We start from the raw sequence: 16176 nt of genomic DNA, 5'->3' as shown, positions 1-16176 counted from the left end.
AGCCATGACGCCTAACTAGTACAAAACTGAAGGAAAACCATATCCAACTTGTACTGGCTTCACTTCTCATTCAGTAAACACAACTGTGATGTCTGTGTGAGTTTGATAAAACTTTAGGATGTAACAGAAAATTACTTCCATCATTTTGCTTATACTAATGCAGACTCAGCAATTTTGTTTGTGTTCTAATCCCACTTAGAAATTTTAAGTGAACCCCTATCTGTGATAAAATAAAAAGAATTGCACCCTTAGGGTAAAATGTAAATCTGAAAATTCTAAGAAATTTCACAAGAACAAGTAAGTACATAAAAAAATCTGAGAATGAAATTTATAACACATATAAGATGGCTCTACTAATACACAACTATAAACAACATTTTATGTGTAATTACTATCACCTCTTTTTTATTAAAAGAAATCATTTCTGGCGCTTATTTGTGACACCTGCAATTCCAGCATCCCATATGGGTGCTAATTTGAGATCTGGTCACTCCATTTCTAATCCAGCTCCCTGTAATATGCCTGGGAAGGCCCAAGTGCTTGGGACTCTGTGCCCACATGAGAGACCAGGAAAGGCTCCTGGTTGCTGGCTTTGGCTGGGCACATCTCCTGCGATTGCAGCCATCTGAGAAGTGAACCAGTGGATGGAAAGTGTATCACTCTCGCTCTCTCATAACTGCCTTTTCAAAGTACATTTAAAGAATCTTTTAAAAAAGTTATTTCCTAGCATTTTAATATCAGTAACCACAAATTTTAGCATAATTTAAAACTGTTAATATTAGTCTTTTAGAAAGAGATGTAAAACTTACTTCTTTGAGGGAATTCATCTTAGCACTGAAATGTGGTGATTTCAGCATGCGCAGCAGGATATCCAGGCGCAGATCATCTACAACTGTCACCAGATCCGGTTGGAAGCACATGCAAAGTAACTTAATGGCAGACAAGAGCTCCGGGATGCTAACCAGTCTCTTTTGTTTAATGAAAAAAAAACAAACAAAAAAAAGAAACTGTGAAAATACTGTGTTCTCAATTTTGATAAAACACACACACACACACACACACACACACACACACACACACACGGAAACTGCTTTGTTTCTAAACAAAAGTTAGCTTATGGGTGAGCAGCAAGGGAAAGGGAACGGTTCCCTCAGAAATTCTAGGGCATTAAGTTGTTTTGTTTTGTTTTTAAAGATTTATTTTTATCGCAAAGTCAGACATACAGAGAGAGGGAGGGACAGAGAGAAGGGCATTCAGTTTTAATGTCAAAATTGCTTTCCGGACCTTTGGATAAACTTTTAATTACTGCAGTATGTTAAAGTATACTTTATTCCAAAATGGTTGTTAAAACATCATCAAAATCAGGTGAGTAAAATCCTGACTGGTCTCAAACGCTGAGAATGAATCATTGTAAGTATTCTGCCGTTGAGGTAGCATTAGAAATGTAAAGTTAATCAGATGTGATTAGATGTAAGTGAACTCCAAAGAGCAATGGGGCATGAGCCCCACCACATTCTGGCACTGCTCTTGGGGTCTACCCAGTGCCAGCCCACCTGACTGGACACAGCACATACCTTGTCCTTGAGGTCCTTCTCTTCCACACCCCGCACATCCTGAATTGTGGTAAGAATGACTGGGTCAAGCATGGGCTGCAGAAACAAAGAGCTATAGTTAACAGAAACTTTCCAACAGACACCCAGGTAGAGAGAAGAGAGAAGATGCTTCTTCCTTTACAATTCACAAAGGCAAATTTGTAATAACAAATGAGATTTCTAGTACAAGAGCCCCCACTAACCAGCTACTACTGTCCCACATATGCTCACAACTCAGTCTGTACCTCAGCTGCCTTAAACAAAAATGGTTGCTATCATTTCTATCTTACAAGAGTAATTGTGAAGAGCAAGTTAGGTAAGACACATGGACTTTCAAACCACTAAGTCTATTATTTTTGTCACAGAAAATGTTTTGCACTTGATTTTTAAAAAGTGAACATAAGCACACTCTGCAAAATGCACTGCCTTATGAACTGTTCTGCTTGCTGATGAGTGAAGTTTATAGATGACTCACACAACATATTGCTCCAGAATGGGGAAGGAGAGTAGTACATCCAAAACACTGCTTCCAAAGGACACCACGCCTTCAAAACCATTTGTGGTATTTTAAAAATATCTCTAAAAAAGTTACCAGTTTCAGATTTATTTGTAAAGAAAATGATAAATGGAGATATTTCAGTATGACATTCTGTTCAGAAAGGTAATACTTCTTTAGCTTAGAAAACTGAATGCTCCTACCTTGGACCATTCTATAGTTTTCTGTGGAGCAGCAATTAGACAAGACGTGCTGCTAAGTGCTACACAGAAGTGGGCGACTTGGCAACCGAGTGAGCCTGGCTCACTGCTCCATACTGATCTACTTGAATACATACTGGAACTGAACCGTTCAGCAACCTCATCGAGAAAGGTTTCTCTGCCTACTGTGCAGACAGAAAATGAAAACCTGAAATTAAACTTGATAAAGCAAGTTGAAAAGGTAACCAGCCACCTTCTCAAATGTTAGAGGTCTCCTCTACTCCTACTTTAAATTATTCAGAATTTTTTGCTTATTTTTTGATAAATGATTTTAGTCACAGCTACTCTGAAAAAAAAAAGTTGTTAATCTGAGTTACAGACAATTCTAAACAACCTGAAAGGAAAAAATATGTTGCATCTCAGCTTGTGAAAACTGTGACTGCCCCTACCTGTACCACAGGTGGATTCAGGTACTCTGCACACACGCCTAAGGGCTGCACCAGGGCGGAGACATCCTGCACAGACACACCGAAGGTTAGACATCAATGGGCACAGATAAACAAGTCTTCCACACAGCAGAGAAAATTCAAAGAGGAATGATGCACTAATGCTGGGACAGCACAACTGGTAGAAAGATGACAATACATCTTAATCACAGAAATTTAATGTAACTTAAATCAGAAAATGTCAACAAAACTGGATAAAATTATTTGAAAGATCCATTACAGAATATTTTTAAAAATTTATTTTGGAAAGGAAAAGAAATTTGGGGAGACAACAGGATATGGCTTTATCAAAAGCAACACTCTATTTGAGAAAAGCTCTAAAGCTTTATTCCAAAATATACAAAAAAAAAATGTTTCCATAAGTGGGGAGACACTATTTCCCAGATGGAAAGAACAGTGTGGTAAAAATGTGAATTCCCTCGGAAGAATGTGAATTGAGCACAATTCCAAACATGAGCTCAGAAGAGAACCCGAAGTGCTGCCTTCATCCAGAAGAGCAAAATTATGAGAAGCATCACAATATTTCAGCACTGACAGTACTGGCACTATCCGTAATACAGAAATGGAGCAAAGAATGAATGGATGATTGGTGGGGCCACATCCACATCACAGGGACTCTGACACATCACATAGCTGGCAAATGCAAACAATGGGGGTAAGACAAGTTCTTCAATAGTCTACCTATTTGGATATCCACACTGGTTACCCATCTGGAGATGATAGAAGTAGATCCCTGCCTTCAACAATATATATAATAAGCTCTAAATTAAAGAGCTAAATCTAAAATAATTAAAACTGTATCTACCTGCCTATCTACATTCTATACTCTTGAGGTGGGAGAATATTATCTAAACAAGTTTAAAAAACCTTCCTTTTAAAGGTGCCAGCATTGTGATATAGTAGGTAAAGTCACTGTCTGCAAAGCTGGCATCCCGTATGGGCACCAGTTTGAGTTCTGATCGCTCCACTTCTGATCCAGCTCCCTGCTAATGGCCTGGGAAAAGCAATGAAACATCACCTAAGTATTGTGCCCTGGCACCCAGGTGGGAGATCTGAATGGAGTTTCTGGCTCCTGGAACAGTCCTGGCTATGTGACCACTGGGGAATAAACAAGTTGGATGGAAGATTTTTCTGTTTCTCCCTCTCTGCAACTTTGCCTTTCAAAAAAATTAAAAATCTTTTGACTACATAAAATCTTGAAATATCTTCATGCAAAAATATCAATAAAAATGAATAAAAACACTTGTTTGAAGAAATAGTCAAAAAAATTGCAAATACATAAAATAGTACATTAATAAACACAAAACCAATTTCTAAATATTAGGGATCCCCAAAGAGGCCTCAATTACTAGCAAATTCACAGGGGAAATACAAACATCCAAGAATTAAGAAAATATATGGGTCAGGAGTTTGGGGGAATCTCAAACAAAATAAAATCTCAAAAAAAAACCATGTAAGCTCACTGAAAATCAAAGATTATCATATTAAACAATACTTTTTCTTATTCATCACACGGGAAAAATTAAGAACTGAAAATACTTAGCACTAACAAGAGTATTATGAAAGGGTTTGTGGACTACAGATTGGTACAGCATTTTGGAAAAAGATACAGACAGCACTGTCAATCCTATTCAATTTTTAGTCTTTATAACACAGTTAAGAAACACTAAGTTCTTGTATTAGCAAAAACTCAGAAGTATAACACTATATACAAGCTATAGGCTTGACTGAATACAATTTAGTATGGGAGGGAACGAGAGAGAGAAACAGGTAGAGACCATGTTCGGCTCACATAAATGAGAAAGGCTGCAACTCAGTGGGTAACTAATGCTGAGAAGGTTTTCATGTGTGAGGGTGAGGCAGAAAAAGCAATTTTTAAATTTCTTTGTACAGATATTCTTAACTGTTAGGGCAAGTGGGACTTTCGCCACAGTATTTTTCAAATTCAAAAATATATGACTTGTACTTGGTCTTATTAAATGGCCTAAATTTATTCTGGGACGCAGCCTCCTTAACTGGTCAGAATTCAGGCACTTAAAAATTTTTAGTTATATTTGTTGCTAAGATTAGAATCCTAGGTTGGGTGTTGTGAAACAGCGAATCAAGCTGCCGCTTAGGATGTCCGCATCTACAAAGTACTGGTTTCCACTACTCTGCTTCTGATCCAGCTTCCTATTAAGAGACACCCTGGGAGGCTGCAGGAGATGGCTCAGATGCTTGAGGCCCTGACACCCACATGAAGACCTGGATGCACTTCCAGGATTTTACCTTCACTTTAATCCCATTCCTGGCTGCTATGAACATTTGAGGAATGAATAAGCATATACAAAGTATCTTTGTGTTTCTCTGCCTTTCAAGTAGATGAAAATGATTAGTCTAAACCTTTGCAGTCTCTTTCTCTGAAGCCCAAGTTTTACCATCATTTCTTCAATACAACCTAAACAATGTAATTCCACATCAAGTACAAATAGTTATTTTAGTCTCCTTCCCTTCCTCTTTTTGTTCATAAGGAAACTGTTGGTTCTGTAGGGAATTAGTGAGTGTTTTAATATTTTTTAAAAATAGGCATTGTCAGTTAAGCTGCTGTAACTTTGGCATCCCATCCCCTATCTGAGATTCAGTTTGAAGCCTGGCTGTTCCACTTCTCATCCAGCTCCATGTCAACACACTTGGAAAAGCAGTGGAAGGTGGCCCTAGTGCTGAGAACTCACAAGGAAGAAGCAGAAGGAGCCCGTGGCTCTTGGCATCAGCCTAGCTCAACGTTGGCTGCTGCATATACATATATAATTTTTTTTTAATTGGAAAGGCAGAGCAGATTTATAGAGAGAAGGAGAGACAAAAGTCTTCTATCTGCTGGTTCACTACCCAAATGGCTGGGACTATGCCTATCTGAAGCCAGGAGCAGGAGCTTTTGGGTCTCCCACGTGGATGCACAGTTCCAAGACTTTGAGGCATCCTCTACTGTTTCCCAGGCCGCAAGCAGAGACCTGGATGGGAAGTGGAGCAGTTGGGATACAAACTGGCTCCCATACAGGATCCTGGCACTTGCAAGATGAGGATTAGCCACTGAGTCCTTGCACTGGGCCCTGTCAATCTGCCTTTGAAATCAATTCGATTTATCTTAAAAAAAAAAAAAAAAGGAAGTTAATTTTTGATATTATCCAATGACCTGAAGAGGCTTTGCTTCTTTTTAAATCACTGCCTGTTCTCTTTCAGGTCAATAAAGGCAATTCCAATACACTTACATGGTCATAGGACACAGTCCAACAACTCAGTCCAAGGACTCCCTTATGATTGTCAGGTCCTCACAAACAATTTATCTGTAAGGATAAACATTGGTAGCTGCCAAGGGCCAATCCATTGCCACATCATCCATTTCTCTCCCCGGACTCTCTCAAGCCCTCAGCCAGCAGAGACCATGGGAGGCCCCTGCTCAGTCCCACTGGGAGAGCTGCTACAGTAAACACCATGTGCAGCATTTGGGTATGAGGTCACCACTTGCCCTCTGCACTGGGGAACTCCCAGCAGCTAACTTGGCATCATACATGCCAAGTACATACTAAACCATTTTTAACTGAACAATTTATTGTCTAGAGAGTAGAATAAAGTGCTCTGTGCTACAAACAGGCCAGCAGTCTGTAAAAAGAAAAATGAAGATTAGGTTATTCCCTGTCAATTTTCTGAGTAAATGAAGCTAGTATGAAAAAAATAAAAAGACGGCACCTCAGGGAGGGCTGTCAGCTCCCCTATCATTCATAGCTCTTTATTAGCAACAAAAAGCATAGCCAGCAGCCTTGTTAAAATACAATGTTCTTGGTTGTCTCTGACACCATGAAACAAATTCTGATTTGAACAATCATTTAACTGAGTTATCACCTCTATTATGTAATGTATCTGCCACATATTGTACTTTTTTTTTTAAAGATTTATTTATCTGAAAGGCAGAAAAAGAGAGAAAGAGAAAGATACTTTCCATTTGCTGGTTCATTCCCTAGATCCCCAGAACAGCTGGGGCCAGCCAGCTAGCAGTTTCATCTGGGTCTCCTAGCTGGGTGGCAGGGGCCCAAGGATTTGAACCATTTTCCACTGCTTTTGCCAGGCCATGGGGCAGGGAGCCACATCAGGAGCAGAGCAGCAAGGACGCAACCACACCCATATGGGACACCAGTAACAGAAGGTAGTTTTATACTATACCCCAACACCAGCACCCAGCTGTAAATAAACAGTAAGATCACTTCATGAAACTACTAAGGACTAAGGAAAAGTTACCATAGGCAAAGGGAAAATACAGCAGTTAAAACTCCAAATATCCTACATAGAAATTGTTATATGATTAGGAGTATTTCTTTTTCTGGTATTAGAATTATGGAATGTGTTCCTATGAAGGTTCATATTTAATTTAACAGCGAGCTTAAAGTGTTCTGTTGCAAAGCCCTGGTTATGAGTGAACTTCCACATTGGGTACATGAACAGTTTAACTTACCCCAAGTTCTATGTCTTCTGAATGGAGCTTGGCTTGAATTGCTGCAAATCCTCCTAATTCTCCAAACTGAGAAGAAAAAGGAGCAGATCCATTTTTAAATGCTATACATCAACCACGCAAGCAAGGAACTAAGGTTATTCTGTCACTGTTCCCCATGGTGTCAGTCTGGAAACAATCACCACAGTCTAGTGCTCCTGTGATGTACTGCAGCTCATGAGCCAAGTCTAAACATAAACGTTCTTCTCCACACAAAAAAGGAAGAACAAAAAATTTAGGCCACTAGTAGTGACCATTCACAAAGAAAAAAAAAAAAAAAAAAAACAACTTACTACTCCCAATAGTTAACACTAACTTAAGATATCAAATTCTGGGAAATTGCCTTAGAAGACAGAGAACATACTACATGGCCATATCAATGAAAGTTGTATACCTTATTGACCAAATCCACAACCCATCCATGTGGCTCCTGTGAAAAAAGAAAACTGAGGTTGAGATTATAACAGAAAAACTTTTTCATTAGCTCTTTTTTACATTTCTTCTATATAAAATAAAGCCACGGAGAAAATAATAAAATCAGAAAAATATTTCGAAAGGCTTTTCACAATGTTTATTTAATACATAAAGTGAAAAAAATGCACATATTTCACAACACAGATTTATGAACATAGTGTTACATTCCCCTCCACATTCCCTCTCTTGCATGTATTCCCCACCCACCCGCTGCCTTCCTTTTTTTTTTTGGCCTACATTTTTACAATGACATACTTTCAGTTTACTTTCAAACACAGGTTTAACACCCCATTACACAAATCCAATAACTAGAAAGTAGAATAAAATCCCTACTATTCCTCAAGAGCACATAAAACACTGTAAATAATAACCGGTTCTCAAAAATCCTGCTTGTGTTTATTATATATTTATAGATTACATATTTTGTACTCTACTAGTTACCAAAGATCAGGGAAAAACACATATTTGTCTTTCTCGGTCTAGCTTATTTCACTAAGCATAATGATTTCAAACTGCAGCTATTTAGTTGCAAAAGACAAGATTTCATTCTTTTGATGGCTGAGCAGTATTCCACAGTGTACCCACAGTATATACACATTTATCACATTTTCTTTATCCAGTCATCAGTTGATGCATATCTGAGTTGATTCCATCATAGTTATTATGAATTTAGCTACCATAAACACAAAGTAATATCATATGCTGATTACATTTTATTTGGATAAACTGTCAGGAGTGGGATGGCTAAGACCCATGGTAAACCTATTTTCAGATTTCAGAGGAATCTCCATACTGTCTTCCCTAGTGGCTGCACCTGTTTACATGCTCACCATACTGGATTGGGTACCGTATTAACACAAATCTCTGATTTTGCTATATGCAGTTATGGGAAACCTGTAATGTGTATTTTGAAGAAATGTCCTCAATGTGGAGCATTAATGCACTTTTGGGTAGCTGACAGTTGTTTCAGCTTTCTGATGCAGAGGACAATCTGAATTGCATTTTCTAATAAAGTTTCTAATAAAGTTACTTCTAATAAAGTTACGTTTTAGAAATTAAGAATTATTAACCTAAAGAGTAGTAAATCAGGAACCAAGAGATTAAAGTTTTAGTGCCAGTTCTATCATTAACTAATGCCCTTCAGTAAGCTCTCTCTTTTTTCTTCCTTTTCTGAGCAATTGCAATGTAAGGACTGGATGTAGAACAGTGACTGAGATGTGGCACCTTTCAAAGAGCTCATATTCTAGCAAGTCAATCATATGTATCTTTTTTTTTTTTTTTTTTTTTTAAAGATTTATTTTTATTATTTTTTCATTGGAAAGGCGGATATACAGAGAGGAGAGACAGAGAGGAAGATCTTCCATCCGATGATTCACTCCCCAAGTGAGCGCAACGGGCCGATACTATGCCGATCCGAAGCCAGGAGCCTCTTCCGGGTCTCCCACGCGGGTGCAGGGTCCCAAAGCTTTGGGCCGTCCTCGACTGCTTTCCCAGGCCACAAGCAGGGAGCTGGAAGGGAAGCGGGGCTGCCGGGATTAGAACCGGCGCCCATATGGGATCCCGGGCGTGCAAGGCGAGGACTTAACCACTTGCGCCACCGCGCCGGGCCCAATCATATGTATCTTATACATACATAAGAGAAATACAAACTGTGTTAAGTTTCACCAAAGAAAAAACAAAAGGTCCTGAGAGGAAAAACAGTAGTGTGGTTGTTATGGAAGACATTTCTAAAGACGTCATCACCTAAAGGATAAGACAGATTGAGTCATTTAAAGAACATCCTGAAGGCATGTGTTATGGAGCAGCAAGTTAGGCTGCTGCATGGGATGCCCACAACATGTTTGGGTGAGCAGGGATCAAGTCCCACCTTTGCCTATCCAGCTCTCTGCTAATGCACCTGATAAAGTAGGGGTAATGGCTCAAGTACTTGGGCCCCTGTTATTCCTGCACGGAAAAACCCATTTGGAGATCGTGGCTCCTGGCTTTACCCTGGCCCAGCCCTGACCTAGTCCTGTGCATATTTGAAGCAAGAGCAAAGATCTATCTCCCAAATAATTTTAAATGAATAAATAAACATCTCAATAAAGATGAACAAACACTTAAACAATGTGCAAGCAGAAAGGCAGCAATGGTAAAGGTCCTGTTGGAGGAAGACAGGAAAGAACCTACTGCATCTGAAAAACAGAAAACTCTCCTAGCTGGAACAGTCAGTCGGGGACAATGACATGGAGGAGGCTGCAAAGAGAGGTACAGCCAGCACATGCAGAAACTATAATCTGTAATCAGAAGGCAAGAACAGCAGTTCTGAAGCAAGACTATTTCTTGTTGCAGTTTTCTGGAGAACGGAAGAGTGGACACCAATGCAGTGGCTAGAGGTGGTGGGAAGTTGGACAGCAGCAGAACAGAGAAATGTCAAGAAAAGATGAACTAAAATGAACTCAAAAGGACTGCTTGATGGTTTGCACATGAGGAATGAGGATGGACAGATGACAGCTGACTCCTATGTCTGCAGCTTGAACACTTAGGCCTCTGGAAGCAAAAACAAGTTCCATTTCAGGTATATTATGTCTGAGAACTGTGTGACAACTAAGGGGTGAGAGCTGGCTCTTCAGGGCTAGAGTACTCAAAAAAGAGGTTCAGGCCAGAAATAGAAATGGGGTGGGTTGTGCAGTGGGGGCACCAGCAGGAAGCTGAAATTTGATCCTTGAGAATGGAAGGTATATCTTAGACAAAGTGCCATGGCACAGAGGAGAGCCCTGGATCAACGCTGCTGAAGAGAAAGGAGCCAATAGAGGAACCCACAGACAGGCAGCAAAGCTAGAGGGGGAGAGTCCTGGACACCAAGGGAGAAGCAACTGCGCCTGATGCTGCCAGTGGGTTTGGGAGATGATTTTCCTCCTGACTTAGCATAAGGGTTGGTGTCTTAGCCAAAATGGAAGAAGGTAGAACAGATTGCCCTAGGAGTTCAAGGGGGCTTCAGCCTGGTTTCCCTGAATAGCTCTCCAGCTAGAAATAACTAGCATCACAGGATAAGAACATAAAACAAAACAATCCTTTAAAAGATACAGCTGAGTTGTACAAAAAGCTCAGGAGTTTAAAACAATGAGGAAGCAGGAATCCTGTGAAGTCAGCAGACTCCAACATCAGCTCTCCATGCACAGGCATCTACGGAACCCTGTGACCTGTGCTTGCAGCTTTGTCAGAAACAGGACACAACCCAAGTGGCAGCAGGGAAAATCACAAGTGCTTGTCATTTCCAGTTGGAAGTTACTGAGCAATGTCATTATGGAAGGTGAACTGAAATGTCTGTCTGTTTTGACTGTGGCATTACATGGAAGCAAAAAAAAAAAAAAAAAAACTTTTCCAAGCATTTATAACCAGATTTCCTCCTCCTAAGGCTTTGTTGCTCAAATATACAGTGACTTTATAATCTGGAAAAATGGTCCTGGACTATGCGACTTGCAGGCAACCAGGAAAAGTGAAAATAATCCTTTTTGGAAGAAGCAACTTTAAACTCAGGCCTCAAAAAACATCCCTATTGGACATCTGATATAATCATTAAGATGCTTGGTTAGTGGGCCCACATCCCCAACTGGAGTGCCTAGGTGATACCTGGCTGGGTCGCCAACTCCAGCTTCCTGTTGGTACAGACTCTGGCTGGCAGCAGTGAGGGCTGAAGTAACTGGGTTCCTGCCATGCACAGGAGAGCCACCAACTAAGTTGACAACTCCTGGCTTTGGACTCAGTTATCTGGCATTTTTTCTATCTTTCAAAAAACAAACAAACAAAAAAAACCAGACCTACCTAAAATCTGAGAAACATGGAGTCACCGAAAAACCAACATAAAAGTAGTTTTACAAACACAGTAAAGGCTGAAGTATGAGACACAGAGGATAAGCTCAGCAATACAGAAACTGAATAATTTGATCCCCAAGAATGGAAGGTATCTCTTAGACAAAGCGTCATGGCACAGCATGTTGATATGTAAACATGACATACACACACACTTGGGGGCAAGCGTTTAGCACAACAGTTACTGAAGCACCTGAGTTGGACTGCCTGGCTCTGGCTCCAGCTTTCTGCTAATACACAACCTGGGAGCATTCAAATAACTGGGTTTTTGCCACCCCTTTGAGAAACTTCAAGCTCCCAGCTAAAGTTTAGTGGTCTAAACTTCAAGCTTTGGTCCCAGATGAGTTATTGTAGACAACTGGGGAGTGAACCAGTGGATCTGACTCTCTGTCTCTCAAATAAACAAAATAAATAAATACATTTTTTTTTAAATCAACAGAAATGACTACATAGTCAAAAGAGAACCAAACAATTTATGTAAATGACTACCTAAAATTAAAGACCTTAATGGATACGGTAAAGAGTAGTTTCAAAACAAATAGAAAAAATATTAGTAAACTGGACTATAGATCTGGAAAAATGTATGAATACAGCATAAAACAAAAACATGGAAAACACAACAAGGGGCATGGATAGTATGAGACAGTCTAACATGTGTCCACAGTACCAGAAAAGAGACTCATGAGAAAAAGCAGTATTTTAAAAGACAATGGTTGAGAAATTTTCCAAACTGATTCCTTAGATTTTCAGAAGTCTAATGAATTTGAAGCAAAAAAAAAAGAATGTCCTACTTAATTGCCATGACAGAAAAGATGACAAGTTTAAAACAAGAAGAGATCTTGGGGCAGTGTGATGGCTCAATTGACTAATCTTTTACCTCCAAGCACAACATCCCTGAAGGACACCAGTTTGTGTCCTGGCTGCTCCACTTCCCATCTAGCTCTCTGCTTATGGCTGAGAAAGCAGTGGAGGATGGCTCAAAGCCTTGGCATCCTGCACCTGGTGGGAGATTTAGAAGAAACTCCTGGCTGCTGGCTTCAGATCAGCTCAACTCTGACCACAGTGGCTACTTGGGGAGTGAACCAGTGAGATGGAGAGCAGAAGACCAGTCTAATGGTACAGTGGGATGTGTTTTGAAAGGCAGAGTACTTAAAGGCGGGAAATACCACAGTATCCTGCATACAACAGGAAAGATTCAAATGTGACTGAGTAATTCTCTAAAGATTGTGGATATCCCAGAGGAAAAGAAAACCTAGAGAGTAAAATGCCTGACAAACCAGCAAGAAGGAAGAGGGGAGGGCCCAGCGCGGTGGTGTAAGTGGTTAAGGTCCTCGCCTTGCAGGCCCAGGATCCCATATGGGCGCTGGTTCTATCCCGGCAGCCCCACTTCCCATCCAGCTCCCTGCCTGTGGCCTGGGAAAGCAGTCGAGGACGGCCCAAAGCTTTGGGACCCTGCACCTGTGTGGGAGACCCGGAAGAGATTCCTGGCTTCGGACCGGCATAGCATCGGCCATTGCGCCCACTTGGGGAGTGAATCATCGGACGGAAGATCTTCCTCTCTGTATATCCGCCTTTCCAATGAAAAAATAATAAAAATCAATCTTAAAAAAAAAAACAGGAAGAGGGGAAAATGGACTGATGCCTTCTGGGTTTCAGCTGCTGCATATTTGTAACAGGGAAGAGAATGAACATGTGCTTATTGCTCACTATAGTGATACCCCATACGGCACATAATTCTCAAGACAAACTGAAGGGAAGATTTTTAACCTGTTGAGAGGCAGAACTGTATTCAACAAAGACTGCAGACTCTGAAGTGTGACTGCAAGGATTCTACCACGAGAGGTAAGTGGTCTTAGTCAATATTTGATCTCCATTTGTCTGTTTCTCATTTAAGAATGGGTGCAAAAAACTGTTTCTAACAGAGTTGCTGTGTGCATTAAATTCCAGAATGTACATTTACCAGCTCTCTGCTCAGCTGTTACTGCCTTTCTGAAATATTCTAACTTGACAAAGGCAGGTTAGTCCTCACCTAGCTCCCAAATTCTATGCATAATACATATTATTGTAACTGTATCTATCGTTCAGTATGCTCTACTTCTTGTTTCATATTTCTCCCACCATACCATATGTAGGCACTGTGTCTTATAACTCTTTATATTAAAAGCAAAGGCCTGGGCCCCGGCGGCATGGCCTAGTGGCTAAAGTCCTCGCCTTGAACTCGCCTGGATCCCATATGGGTGCTGGTTCTAATCCCGGCAGCATCACTTTCCTTCCAGCTCCCTGTTTGTGGCCTGGGAAAGCAGTTGAGGACGGCCCAAAGCTTTGGGATCCTGCACCCATGTGGGAGACCTGGAAGAGGTTCCTAGTTCCCGGCTTTGGATTGGCACAGTACTGGCCGTTGTGGTCACTTGGGGAGTGAATTATTGGACGGAAGATCTTCTTCTCTGTCTCTCCTCCTCTCTGTATATCTGACTTTGTAATGAAAATAAAATAAATCTTTAAAAAAAATATTCAAAAAAAAAGCAAAGGCCTAATTATATAACTGAAACGTAGAATACCACTACCACAAACGTGATGAATAAGTAACTGTTGATCTAATTCTGATATTAAAGTAATGCAAAAGTTGTGTATCAAAAAGTGACTTGTTCCACTGTATCTCAAAAGCCAGTGTTTAAACTAGGACTGCTCATACTACACTCTTGTGGGTGCTATTACATAATACACACACACACACACACACACACACACACACGCGCGCACACCTACAGGTTTTAGATGAAAAAGTGAAAGTATTAATTCTCATGGAACATAAAAGAAAATTATATATCTGATAATTTTTTTTTCTTCAGGTACAATTGGTTATTTCAAATCATTTCAAAAGCTGTCATCTGTTAAATGCTTCTAAGAAACTGGAATACCAATTAAATTAATATATAGCATAATAAAGTCATTTCCCTAAGAATCCTTCAAATTTTACAAAAATGTATTTAGTGTTAACTAATGTTAGTAACTATGGAAAAAGCACATAATATATGAAAAAAAGTTAGGTGATTTATAAAACATAGGACGTTTGCCATTTTCCATAGATTATTTTGTTTTTCTACAAAAGCTATCATTTTTTGGAACATAAAAACTCTTTTTCAACAAAATGCTCTATCAAAAGATGAAGCAAAACTGTTTACCTTTTGGAAAGTAGATACAGGTGAAATTGCAAACATATTTCCGTCTCCAAACACTTCGGCCCAATTCCTTTGAGACACTTTCATTCTGTTTTTAAAGTGGTATTCATTATCTGGATTGAAAGCCTAGATTCAAAGGGAACACAGAAATCTTATCATCTATTCCTATGGCAACACATTTTAGCATTAGGAAAGAAGATAAAAAGATAGCTTTGGAATTGTTGCTAACGGAATCTTTCAGGCATAACTAAAAAGCAGAGGCTGCAGCCAATTCAGAGGCACAGTGGCTGGCAGGCCAGCCATGAGGCTCTCCTGGCCTGTTCACTGCTCACTATGCAGGGAAAGGAAGAGCTGACACCTAGAGGGCTCTGACTCAAGCTAAGGCATGGTAAAGCCCCACGACTATTAGGGCTGCCTCAGGCAGAGCTGGGCAAAGGAGGCAGAGAAGACAAAAGTCAGGAAAGAAAAAGGTCAAAAACCAAACTACATGAATACTCTGAAAATATTTAAGAAGGTGAATAATCAAGAAAGGATGCGGAAAAGCTGTTTAGTCAACTGATAAAAAAACATTAAAATTACAAATAAAAACATATTGCTCTGTTCAGATAAAAAGCAAAGATTCTAACAGGTTAGTTAAAATCATTCTCAATTACAAGTCACAAAATAGTTAAGTATTTTAAATAAAACCAAAACACAATAATTCATTTTAGAGATACTATACCATCGTAAGCACACCCAGGAGACCAATGGGAATTGGATCTTGTTTTATTCTCTCTGCAACTAATTCTATTAACAGCATCAGCATGTTGTAGATTCCTTCATGAATTTCAGTACCCCACTTGTGAACAGCACTTGACGTCAGGAGCTACGAAAACATAAAAAGCAATCTAGAATCTAACTTGAAAAACAAATCCACCAATTATCAGGTCAATTTCAAATAATCAGGACATTATGAACAAAAAATTTTTTAAAACACCAACTTTTTAAAATTTTTTATTATATTTTTTACAATCTTTACATCGTTAATTGGGGTAAAAAGGTTCAAGGTATATAGGAAAGTGGGTAAGACTATTAATTCCATATTGTTTCCCCCTTCATGTTTAAATGAGGGGTATTAAGGGAGAAGGCCCACCCAATTTCCCACCCTCCCCAGGTCCCGCATGTAGGGTATGCTCTGAGGTTCTTGCTCAAGTAAAACACCAACTTTTTTATGCAAATGACTTGCTTTAAAACACACACACAGCCATAGTCCCTCTGCTGAACTGTTTATTTCGAAGTCTACACAGAGGTTTGCTTTTACCTTTTAGCTTCCTTGCTAAACAGCCATTTGTTTAAAACTAAATTTTTACTTGCTTCTG

The 16176-nt window shown here is 39.7% G+C and overlaps 1 protein-coding gene across 3 annotated transcripts in view; it reads right to left on the bottom strand.

Annotated features, from left to right (window-relative positions):
- Positions 1–16176, bottom strand: part of USP24 (ubiquitin specific peptidase 24) — a 130973-nt gene that overhangs the window by 84483 nt on the left and 30314 nt on the right. For all 3 annotated transcript variants that reach the window (XM_040978486.1, XM_040978488.1, XM_040978487.1), the window contains exons 4-10: positions 15540–15683; positions 14822–14944; positions 7708–7743; positions 7278–7343; positions 2738–2803; positions 1575–1649; positions 810–968 (exon numbers count right to left, since the gene is read on the bottom strand). In XM_040978486.1, coding sequence (XP_040834420.1) covers positions 810–968; positions 1575–1649; positions 2738–2803; positions 7278–7343; positions 7708–7743; positions 14822–14944; positions 15540–15683 — 669 coding nt within the window. The remainder of the gene's footprint in view (positions 1–809; positions 969–1574; positions 1650–2737; positions 2804–7277; positions 7344–7707; positions 7744–14821; positions 14945–15539; positions 15684–16176) is intronic.

Source organism: Ochotona curzoniae, unplaced genomic scaffold, assembly GCF_017591425.1.
Source record: "Ochotona curzoniae isolate NIBS_2020 unplaced genomic scaffold, NIBS_Ocur_1.0 contig_291, whole genome shotgun sequence".
Lineage (NCBI taxonomy): Eukaryota > Metazoa > Chordata > Mammalia > Lagomorpha > Ochotonidae > Ochotona > Ochotona curzoniae.
Note: the sequence above shows the minus strand (reverse complement) of the source record. Positions and strands in the feature narration are given on the sequence as shown.